Source organism: Oryzias melastigma, linkage group LG3 (assembly GCF_002922805.2).
Source record: "Oryzias melastigma strain HK-1 linkage group LG3, ASM292280v2, whole genome shotgun sequence".
Lineage (NCBI taxonomy): Eukaryota > Metazoa > Chordata > Actinopteri > Beloniformes > Adrianichthyidae > Oryzias > Oryzias melastigma.
The window spans coordinates 472,288-484,482 of record NC_050514.1 but is presented as its reverse complement, the minus strand read 5'-3'; the positions used below and the strand labels follow the sequence as shown (position 1 = coordinate 484,482).

Genomic DNA, 12,195 nt, shown 5'->3' with positions numbered 1-12,195 from the left:
CCCCTTTGGTTAATGCTCAAACTGGGCCACAGACAGAGGGAAGTAACGTTATATCAGCCCTCAGGTGCAGCAGTACACAGCACCTAGAGAGACTCTGAATAACCTTTATCAACCCAGAAATGCTTTCCAGCTCTTCTGTAAAGCTCTCCAAAACATATAAAGCCAAGCTACTCGCTCAGCATCATCCATGTTTTCCATGATATGGCAACAAATGAATCCCAGAACAACTTGGCGGTTGTTACGTGGCAAGGACATCAAAGCTATAAGCAGTGAATTTCACGAACGTCAAAAGAGAGGCGGCAGACGTAAATTTGACACACCTGCCACGTCCGGTGTGAGTCATTAGGACAGTCAATACAGTCAATAGGACAGACGTAGCAACATCGCTCTCTTGCCGGGACAGCAAGTCATGAAGCAGAGACGGAAGTACTGCTGAAAGCGTCCGTCATTCAGAGACAACTCCTGCAGTTGAAGGTGACATTCACTGTACTGGGAGAGTCTCTGAATGGAGATGTGATTGCCGGCTCTTCTTTAGACCTCTCCAAAACAAATATGCTCAATACAAGTTATACTCTCAACATCACTCCTATCTTCCATGATGTAGCAAGAAAAAACTTTTGACGGTAGGTTACTTGCTTCACATTACAATAAAGATATTACATATTTGCAGAAAGCTCATGGATTATTGGTCTAATTACAGAGCTGAATCAGAAGTTCTGATGCTGCTGCCCGCCTAACTCCCACAGTGGCTTTGGTTTTGAAATGACTCATTTCCTGAGGGAGGTCTTGCAAAATCTTGGACTCTAAATCAGTTACATTCTTCTTATCTGGGCAGGTTTGCACCTGGACAAACATGGCAAAGACTTCCAGCGAAACAACTGATGATGATTTTAAATGTGCTATTCCTTTCTTCTACATTATATATATATATATATATATATATATATATATATATATATATATATATATATATAAATTCTATTTTTAAACTATTTGACTAATTTATGATTTATGACTAGTAAATATACTACAACAATCCCCATGTAGTTTTAAGTTTTCATCTGATAGACTCCTTCATATAAGGTCTCCTTTTTATTGGCACCAGAAAGAATATATGGACCACTAATATTTTACATATCTATGCAATGATAGGGCCTTTATGTCAAAATCTTAGTCTGAATGTTGTGTTTGATCATTAAGTATAAAACAAATGTTTTTTCCCAGTTAACCCTTCCACTCTCCTTAGCTTGTTTACATTAAAAGTAAGGTCATCTGGACCCCACCAGACAGTACACTAAACTTTTTTTTCTCATTGATTTTTGAGTTTCACTAATGTCCATGGCAGACATAAAATCCTGTCCTCCTTTGTCCACATTTGTCATGGAAGGAATCACACATCAATATGTGGTTGGAGTCATCTGGGCCCCAAAGACAGCGGGAGGGTTAAAATAAACTAATTTATTATACTGAAAAAATAAAAAAATATTTATTTTCACAAACATTTTATTAAAAAAGAAAATCCCCTGATTCATATATATTCATTCAATATATAAACTAGTCATATTTATAAAGACTAGAATACCCTGCATGTATATTTGTGGTTTGGTCACTGTGTGTAGTAAGCCTTAAATAGAACTCATTAAAATCGTGGCGTGTGGTCACGCCAGACATATATTTCCATGTTTGTGAGGCAATAGGAATCATCTCCATGTGCTGTAGTGCTAATGATAAACAGGAAATCCATTCTTCCATTCTGCAGCTACTGAATCGCACTGATTTACATAAATAGGATTGAGCCATAAGAATGCCTTTGTAGAAGAGAGAAAGCAAAAGCAATCATTATTGAGGGCATCCACTCAATTTTCGAAATAAAACGGCTTATTCAGACAATGCAAATGGTGAACTCATGATTTCACAACTTTTGCTGAAACGGACAGAATTACATGCAGAGAGAGGAGCCAAGCTGTTTATGTTTGTTGCAAACCACAACCGTGTGTATTGCCTTAAGGTTTCAGGAAAAAAAGAGAACCACAGTGAGTCATTACTAATGAATAGAGGAAAAACTTGTAACAATGGTGAACCTTAACTAGAGTTGCTGACTTGATAAATTAAAACCATGGGTTTTGCAATGACTCATCCAGGTGGTTTACTAAGCACAACATGAAAAATGATCATTATTCCACTGTTCAGAAAGAAAGTAATTAACCGAAATTAGTCAGATTTTGTCTTTGTTGGATCACTACATCAAGGTTTATATTTTTGCAGGTTTATAAATATATATATATATATATGGGGGGGGGGGTACCAAAACTGTTGTATGCTGTACAGGGGTGTATACAAATCTAACATCTATACATGTCTTAAGTCTAATAAAAAGTCAATGCAAATACCCGAATATATGCGTGTTTTGCGGTTCCCCGTTTCAAACTTTCATGTTCACGCGTCACTACGCAAGTTGCTACGACCCTTTTCAGGCTCTACAAATAAAACACAAAAATGTGCATTGAAAGTTAAGCCAGATTGAACTTTGACCAATCAGGAACTTGGATTTGGTAGCGACATATGGATGGCGTCCCCTTTAGTTAACCGAAGTGCAAACTGTTTGAAATTGATTATAGAGAAATTAATAATTGCATTTTGTCTCCAGCTGGAATCCTATGACACCAAGTCTTTCATGTGTCAGAATAGAGCTATGAAAGAAAAAAGCCTGGAGCAAGATTCATAATATTTGCATTTTACACCAAGCCTCTTCCAACTGTAGGTGGAAGTTATGCGCTAGTAAACAGTTGAAAAAGAAAAAGGCCCCCCCCTGCTTCTACAGTCTGAATACTTTGAGCTAAATGCATGTTCAAGATTTGTCAAGATTTGCACCTATGGCCACTCTTGGAAGCGCTTCACACGTCTGGTATAAACGTAGCTTTAGAGCAGGCTTGACCAGTTTCCCTCCTCAGAAACAATAAAGTGAATACTAGGGATGTGTTCTCTCTTACACAATTTGATAAGCATCTCGGTACATGGTCCACAAATCGATACATAAAGGATTCAATAGACTTTTTGGCGGTACGATACAGTCTGATTCTTTTAACAAAAAAATCAAATCTAGATATTACTTATTCATATTGATTTGAAGCTATAATTAATAATGCATGGCATTTGACAGAGAAATGAATTCAATGTATTACTTGGAAGAAGCAAGCTTATCATTGGACGTCTTTTTGTTTCCATCACATTTACAAAAAAAGACAGACGGTAGAAAAAAAAACAGAAAGAGAAACTGCAGTTTACCAGAAATCAATTATTAACTTCTTGATTGATTTTATACCGTTTTACCAACATAATCATGTTCCTATCAGTGGTTACTGCAGTTACTAGACCAATTTTCGATTTATTTTTTACATTCCTAACTGATACTGCTGTTACTCCTACCGCCTGATCAATTTTTCGATACATATCTAACATCTTTTACATCTCTAGTAAATACCATGTACCACACTTTTTGTAGAGATTGTGGGAAGACGATGGCTGCCAATTGTGCATTTGTGATCGAGTCTTAACATTTTGAGTTGAAATCCTTCAATAGCTAATTGCATTTATGAGATGCATTTCATGCTGCATTAAATGGTCTACCCGAGTGTTACTTTTCTTTCAGCTGCAGACGGCAGCAAGTCAAATGCAGTTTAGAAGCAAAAGCCTGTGCAAGAAGTTAAACTATAGCCCTGCTCCTTGTAACCTTACCGTCCTCCACATAAGTTCCTCTTTATTACACAAAAACACTGTCTTTTTGAGGCTGACCTTCATCCTCTCTTTCTGGAGCAAACTTTAGATGTTCCTCCACTTGCTTCCTGTTCTCAGGAAGATCACAATGTCATCTGCAAACATCATGATCCCGACTAACCTCATGTGTCAGTCTGTCCATCACCATAGCAAACAAGAGCGAGCTCAAAGCTGATCCTTGGTGTAGTCTCACCGCTTTTATCCTCTGTCACACCCACAGCACACTTTACCCCGTCTTACAGCTCTCATACATATCCTGTACTTTTCTGCCACTCCAGATTTCTTCACACTAACCCTAACCTGTTATAGACTTTCTCTAGATCTTCAAAGTTAAAGTATGACTCACTCTAGTTACCTCTGTAGTTCCTCAAGGGCATTTTTAAATCAAATTTAATTTCTACAACCACTTGACGTCTCTGCTCATCTTCTTCACCACCAGAGTCATCACATACCCAGCCATGCTATACTGTCTGACTAACTCAGCAGCGACTTTACAGCTGTTTATTGCTATGACTGAACAAGATATAATCAAGTTGCCCTTGTCCCCACTTTTATGTATCTCCCTGTTTTCCTCTCTGCTAGAAAAATGTCTTCACCACTCCCTTTCCCATAGTTTGTCTGCCTATATTGTGTAATATTTCTGTCCTGAACACCATACTTTACCCATCACTTCCTTGTCACCTCTGTTAAACTTAAATTATTCAAATTTGACAAAAAAATAAATAAAACAATGGACAGTATTTTGTGTCTTCCAGAGAATAAAAATATCAAGAGAAATAGGAGCCTTACCCTCTCCAGGAAATTTTGAGAATTTGTTTCTGTTAATTTAGCCCAAAGAGAGATGGTGGGTGTTTTGGTAGAAGGATGCTGAGTCTAAAGGTGTCAGACAAGAAGTCTAGAGGAAGACCAAAGAGGAGGTTTATGGATGCAGTGAACAAAGACATGAAGGTAGCTGGTGTTAGAGTGGAGGATGCTGAAGACAGGCTTAGATGGAGGAACCGGTTCGCTGTGGCGACCCCCTGGAAAAGGAATAGAAACAGAAGGGTTAAGGAAACTGTTATGTTTCTAATCTTAGATGCTACAAAATGCCAGAGTAACTCAATAAATTAACTATACTAAAAGATCTAGTAATCCGTCTATGAACCTGTAAAGTGTTGAAGTATATGGCTGCTTTTCTATACAAAGTTCCAACTATTTGTCTGTGTAATTGACAGAGACCAGATTTACATTGCACCATCAGGTGTCCAGAAAGAGAGAATTCAGGTAAGTGAAGTCTCAACATTATGAACTTTGTTCACTGTAGGAATGTCTCAAATTTTGATTTGTTTGAAAAATTGTGTTTTTTAAGTTTCCATATTATGATTTTTCTCAGCCAGAAGATATGTTTGTGTGTGATGTGGAAGAGAGAGACATCAGCTGTCCTCCTCCCTGGAAGAATTTGAAGAAGAGTCAGTGCACACCACTTTTCATGAATGCCTACACCATGAGAGGTTGGTCCCCTCCTCACATTACATAGTAGTAGGGCTGTCACGATTAGTCGACTAATCGACGACTTTTAGGCTATTTTGGAGTTTAGCTAATATTTCAGGTGCATGCTAGCTATTTTGGCTAATTTAGGCTTTTCTTTTGTTTTTTAGGCTAATTTGAAGTTCAGTCAATATATTTTAGCTGGATGTTGGGTATTTTGGCTATTTAAGGCTTTTTTTATTTTTTTATTCTTATTTGGAGATAAGCTAATATTTCAGCAGCACGCTAGCTGTTTTGGCGAACTTGGGCTCTTTGTCAGTTTTTTTAGGCTAATTTGGCATTTAACTAATAATTTTTCTTTCAGCTTCAGCGATTTCAGTTATCTTCACTAGCATCTAAAGCAGCCAAATTCAGCTTGTAGCATTCACACTAGCATTGTTGCGGGTAATGCTATATATCTAGTGTTTAGTTAGTTTAAAGCTAATGATGGTTAAGATGTGTGCTTTACATCCACTTTGCGCATGACCTGATTAGTCGATTAATCGGGAAAGAAAATGGGTGATTAGTCGACTATTAAAATAATCGTTTGTGGCAGCACTACATAGTAGTAGAATTTAGCCTTAAAGTCCCGCTCCGTTTATCTTTAATCTGTTGTTGAAGTGTTCCTAGTAGGTAGAGCTGTTTCAGCCAAAATCAAAACATGTTTTTTTTCTTGGACATAGTTTCTGCAGAGCGGTAGTTATTCATTACAAATTTGCCTCTGAGTTGTGGATGGGACCATTGGCGTTGAGTTAAGCCCACCATCACCTCTGGTCATCCATCTGTTTACATGCTCTCCCACTAGCTTACAGCCCCTCACAACCCCAACCTAAAATTAGCAGTGCGACAAAAATGGCGCGCTAGGAGAATCTCAGTGAGGGCATGCACGCGCAACATTTTATCGTGTGCGCTCGCAGGGGCTCTGGCTGAGTGCATGTGCAAAATGACTTTTGACAATTGTGGTGGAGACAGAGGGCTGTCTTCTGATTGGTCTATTAAAAGAAAAACTTTCACACTACCATGTATATATTCAATGTTTTTATTGCTACTGCTTTAAAATGGTTTACTGGTAAACAAGTTGCCAGGAAGATTCATCACTGACTAAGTAACAGAGGCGACATTTAAAAGAACAAACTAAATGTGCTGTGTATTTAACATCTTTGCAGTATTTTCCCGCTTATTGGTGTTTCTACCATCCAAATAAGAGAATAATCTAAGCCAGGGGTAATCAAGTCCAGGCCTCGAGGGCCGGTGTCCTACATGTTTTCCAACCAACCTTCCATTGAAGCTCCTTATTGGCTAAACATACCTGATCCTGGAAATTAGCAGCCAATAAGGAGCTTCAATGGAAGGTTGGTTGGAAAACATGTAGGACACCGGCCCTCGGGGCCTGGACTTGAATACCCCTGACTAAGCATTGTAATTTTATGCTAACACTAGCTTTATCGTCTTAAAAGTGTCTTGTTTTTGGATTAATTTTATTTTTTTATTTTTTATGGTAAATTCAGATGTAGACAACCAGTTCAGAACAGACACTTCAAGCTACAAATTTCACAAATAAATTAAATAAAAGTTGATTCTATTCCTCTTTAAAATTATCTGCTTTATTCCTGTTTGCCAAAGAAAAGGAGCAATTTCCTTCTTTTAGTTTTTCACTCTTCTCTTCACAATCACTGGGCTGTAGCATCAAGACAAAGGAGACACTCTTCTCTGTGAGATAAATCAAAACTGAACGTTTCAGGTCCAATCCAAAAAGCTAACAGGGAGTTGGATCAACAAAAACAGGAGCCAGATAGCTGAAGGCGCTGCCTCCCACTCTGCAGTCAAAACTTAAGAAACCTTGAATTTCTTAAAATCAATGTGAAAGCCCAATTTTCTGTTTCAATATTATGGAAGCTTTGAGATCTGTGAGGTGTGATCAGACTTAATTATTCAGGAGAACATGTAATCTTTTTTTTTTTTTTAAAGACAAAATAAACGGACTTAAAAATATTTGCACGGTTTGACAGAGATGATTATGACTTGATGCATCATTGTTTTGTACTGTATGTGTTAGAAAAACTCTGTTAAGCCTTGTTAAACACAAAACTACTTTCTTCTGTCTAAAACTCAGGGGCACAGGCTGTTATTCACACCCACTCCAAGGCTGCTGTCATGGCAACACTTTTGTATTCTGGCAAAGAGTTCAGGATAACGCACCAGGAGATGATCAAGGGGATTCGGAAAGGCACCTCCGGCTCTAACTATCGGTATGTAATCAAGTAGTAAACATTCCTGAAGCCCAAAGACAGTTTCCATTTGCTCAACCCAAAAAAGAATAATTAATCAAGACGGCGCTCTGGCACCAGATCAGCTTCTGTCAAATGGAACAAGAAAGTTTCCGTATCAGTAGATGCAGCACCTGCCAAATTTTCTCTGGAAACCGACATGCTTGGCTCCTCGCCTGCATGGGAGCTGAGAAAAGCATAACCATCAAATCAGCCGCATGCAAAGCCCTGCTTTAACATGGTGGGTGGGTAATGTTTTCTGACCATTGTGCTTAAAGACTTTCAGTTTTACCTTTTTTTTTCCCCTTGTATTTAACATTTTAACAGATACGTATTCATCATTTAAAGAACTACCCGATAAAAATTGTGTTTTTAGCATGTTCTTGTGGCATTTTTATCATGACAGAGGGCATGTATTGGATCATTTCTGAGTATTTCTTTGTGCAAATCGTTATAAATCAGGAGCAGATATAAATGTGTAATAACCATTTTATTAAAATCTTATTTTCGTTGTAGAACGTCCTCTAGGCGGGATACAAACTCTCTGCTCTGAACTCCTAGCAACAGGGAGGGTAGCTCCACGCCAACATTCCAGCCCGCTAATTTCTGATGAACTTTTGTGGTTCTGGAGAAACGATTTCCTTTTTTTTTAATTTTGGTTGGTAAAGTCATAATAAAGATCAAAAGACCCATAAAAGTCCCACCCCGATGAAAATCCATTTTTTAACACGTTTTTATAGCATTTTTCTGGTGATAGAGGACATACAGTGGGGCAAAAAAAATCCAGAAAATCACATTGTCTGATTTTTAATGAAGTTATTTGCAAACTATGGTGGAAAATAAGTATTTGGTCAATAACAAAAGTTCAACTCAATACTTTGTTATATACCTTTGTTGGTAATGACAGCAGTCAAACGTTTTCTGCCCAGCAACAACCCCAAAACATCACTGCTCTAGAGGAGATCTGTATGGAGGAATGGACCAAATTACCAGCAACAGTTTGTGAAGACTTACAGAAAATGTTTGACTGCTGTTTTACAAACAAAAGGTTTATAACAAAGTATTGAGATGAACTTTTGTTATTGACCAACTACTCATTTTCCCCTATAATTTACAAATAAATTATTAAAAAATCAGACAATGTGAGTTTCTGGATTTTTTTTTGTTTGTCACAGTTGAGGGACCTATGATGAAAATAAAATGCCTCTCTCACCTCTTGCACATTAGTGGCTAACTTTATACTTTCTTGCCTCACTGTGCCTAAAGACAACTAGGCTTAAAATTGCATTTCTGAGTATTTCTTTATTCATTTTGTTGTGACTCAGGAGCAGACATAAAAATGCTGTTTGAAAAAGATTGTAGCTGTGACGTAAAAGCTACAATCTCCATTCTAATGCATCCTCTTGTAGACAACTAGATCCATGTTTTCCATTTCCATGATCATTGTTTTCCTCGTCTGAGCTGGAATCTGGCTCCAATCTGTACGGCTGGATAGCTCCAATATTGCTAGCTGTTTTTGTTGCACCGATAATCTTAGCTGTAAGCTAGCAGGAGAAAGTGTAAAGAGATGGATGATGGGTAGGGGGTGGGGTTACTCTGAGCCAAAGGTGAATTTCTTTTGAACTCCTGCTGTTCTGCAGAAACTATGTCAAGATGTTTTTTCATATTTGGTTAAAAACATCATAATATTAATTAAAAAAAACACTGGGAACACTATAAAAATAGTTCAAAAGATGATCAGAGTGGGTCTTCAAGTGTATTTGTTGACCCTTTTTCTCAATTTTTTTTTTTTTAGGAATTTTTAGATCTTTATATCCTGTTAGTGCAAACAGTATAAGCCTGTCATCAGTGGAGACTGTAGAAGGTTTTGTTTGGTTCCACAACAGATCCGGCTTTAGATGTTACATAACCCTGCAGATAAAAAGGTTGACATAAGGAAAACAATGAAATGAGATAATTATGCAGCAGACCTCGGTGTAATGTTTGTTTCAGACTTGGTGTAATAAACCTTTGTGCCATTTTAAAGTTGTGCCATGCCTGTACAGGTACGATGACATGTTAGTGGTGCCTATTATTGAAAACACACCAGAAGAAAAGGACCTGAAAGACCGGATGGCTCGAGCGATGGAAGAATACCCGGATGCCTGTGCAGTTCTTGTCCGACGACACGGTGTTTATGTGTGGGGCGAGTCGTGGGAAAAAGCCAAAACAATGTGAGTTTTTCTTTCCACACACAGCTAGACTTGTTTGTGAATGTGTATTTTTTAGGGGTGTAACGATTTCTTTTGACAACAATTCGATTCCTATCATAATTTGTGGTTGAAGATCTGATTCATCGTTATTGTTTGTTCATTTTGAACAATCCAGTTCACTGACCCAGACTTTAAAGTTTAAAGTTCAACCATATGAGTTTAAATTCATCAAAATAAACTTAACATAACTCAGTCCAAATGGTATTTTCTGATATTGATTATTGATTTAGCTAATTTTGAAAGGACTTTTTAATAATACAGTCTGATTTTAAAAAGTGCCCCTCCAGCAGAAATTCTGTTTTTTGAGGTTTTAACAAGTATGTGTGGCATTTGTCTTATGAAAGAGAACAAATGTAATAAGAAATCATTTAGTTTTTGTATTTCCAAGTATTTCTCCTTTTAAATCTGTCAATCAAACTGTCTTGGACAGACTCTGTTTGAATGAATGATCTTCTTTCCATCAACAGCTCTGCTGCACATGCACTAAACCCTCATCTGTTCCTAGTGTCTAGTTCAGGTTCTGGAGAAGAGAAGATGGTATTTTCACATTGACTGCAGTCAAATGAGCCGCCGTTCACATTTCTGTGGTCAAATCAGCATCACTGGATTTTTGGTGTGAGTTTCATCCAATACTTACGGTAGCAGGACTGAGAACGCTGGAAAATCTCCACCAGACTCCACAGAGCTTCTTGATGTGACCACGGAAATGTGAACGGCGGCTCATTTGACCGCAGTTGGAAAGGATTGTAAATCAATGAAAGAGCATTTTGATGTTAGCTTTGATTATTTTATCAAGAACTCTGAGAAACCAATGATTGAATGTATTGATCACAGTCAATAAACATTGGAGAATTAGCTAAAAGAGTCTTTGGTGAACTGGAAGGAGAAAGAATCAGGATTTTGGAGGAAGTTCTGTCCATGAAGATCTTCACTTCCTCGTCCCAGCTGACATCCGGATCAGAACCATACGGCTGGACATTACCCAGATTGATGGATGCTTTTATGTAGCAACGGTGAAGATTTACGCTAGCGAGACACAAAGCCACGCCCTCTCAGAGGAGATTTCGGAAACAGGCTTCAAATCCACATTTATGTTGTAGAATTTTGGTTAAAAACTTCCTGATCATAACTAAAACACTACTGGGAACATTTTTTAAAATAAAAAAAATGTTATCCAAATTGTTCCAGTTGAATTGAAGGAATAGAAATTGATTGATCGATTAATGGTTACACCCCCTAGTATTTCTGAATTATAAAATGACCGAACGTGACCAAAGGTTGTTTCCCTGCTACTTGTTCACAGGTGCGAGTGCTACGACTACCTGTTTGACATAGCCGTTCAGATGAAGCAGAGTGGATTGGACCCGTCGGCCCTTCCAGTGGAGGAGAAAGGAATAGTCTGACATTTGTTGTTACTTTTTAAGTCGTTTTTACCTTTTTACCAGTAAAGGTTAATTGAGTTCAATCAAAGTGCAATTCTTTGGCCTCTTTAAAAAAAAAAAGAAAAGCGGATAAAGTTTGATGTTAAGGTCAGATCTATGATTGAAGATCGAATGACTTTACCTCAGAATACCTGCAGATACACAGTAAAGCACTCTGGGAAAATTCTCCGGGGACTGTCAAAAGCTCTGTTTCAAATGGAGCCTTGATGCACTGAAATGTAGCTTTTGGTGGATGTCAGGAAAGATTGTATCTGGGATCTGATTTGATCTGTCGTGTCATCCTTCCTTTCCTTTAGTAAGTAAAGTTTATTCCCATAAGCCATAAAAAAAAATCCTTTTTCATTCATACAGAGCTTTAGCGGATAAAAATAAACAGCTTTGTGTGCCTGTGGTCATTTTGTCCAACAGTTTTTAAACTGAAAATCTTTTTTTTTTTTTCAAATAAAATAACAGTTTCATGTCAATGGACCTCTTTTAATTCCCACACCACGATTCTAGCAGCGGGTGGCTGCGTTTGGTGCAAAACATGCACAGTGCCCGTAGATCCATGCACAGCATGCGTCCAGTTGTGTGCATACTCATTCCTCATGAAAGCCGAAGCTGTCGTTCTTTTAACAAGCTCCCACTGCTGCTACCATCCCAGCGCTTTCACAACTCAAAACACAGCACTGTTGGATGCGCTTCAGGCTCATTTAAAACTGGGAAAAAACAAGAAACATGCAACAAAATGACACAAATGGTTTACACTACCAACAGTTCTCATGCCATGTGACATACTCGCCCAACCATGTGACCCCAAAAGGGACATACCGGGTAGAGAAAATGTTTAGATGAAACATTTATCACTCTTGTGTTAATTAAAACCTTTATTGAATCACATGAGCAGGATCAGCACTGGGCAGATGTAGCAGCGGTGAAGATTTACGCTAGCAAGGCACAAAGCTATCATAATCA

General features: G+C 38.0%; 1 protein-coding gene across 6 annotated transcripts in view; it reads left to right on the top strand.

The window, feature by feature from the left end:
* LOC112161220 (APAF1 interacting protein) overlaps positions 1–11,705 on the top strand; it is a 19,813-nt gene extending 8,108 nt beyond the window's left edge. For all 6 annotated transcript variants that reach the window (XM_024296277.2, XM_024296275.2, XM_024296278.2 and 3 more), the window contains 5 exons: positions 4,989–5,037; positions 5,147–5,264; positions 7,394–7,529; positions 9,593–9,760; positions 11,103–11,705. In XM_024296277.2, coding sequence (XP_024152045.1) covers positions 4,989–5,037; positions 5,147–5,264; positions 7,394–7,529; positions 9,593–9,760; positions 11,103–11,202 — 571 coding nt within the window. In that variant the 3' untranslated portion in view covers positions 11,203–11,705. The remainder of the gene's footprint in view (positions 1–4,988; positions 5,038–5,146; positions 5,265–7,393; positions 7,530–9,592; positions 9,761–11,102) is intronic.
* Positions 11,706–12,195: the final 490 nt, after the last annotated feature.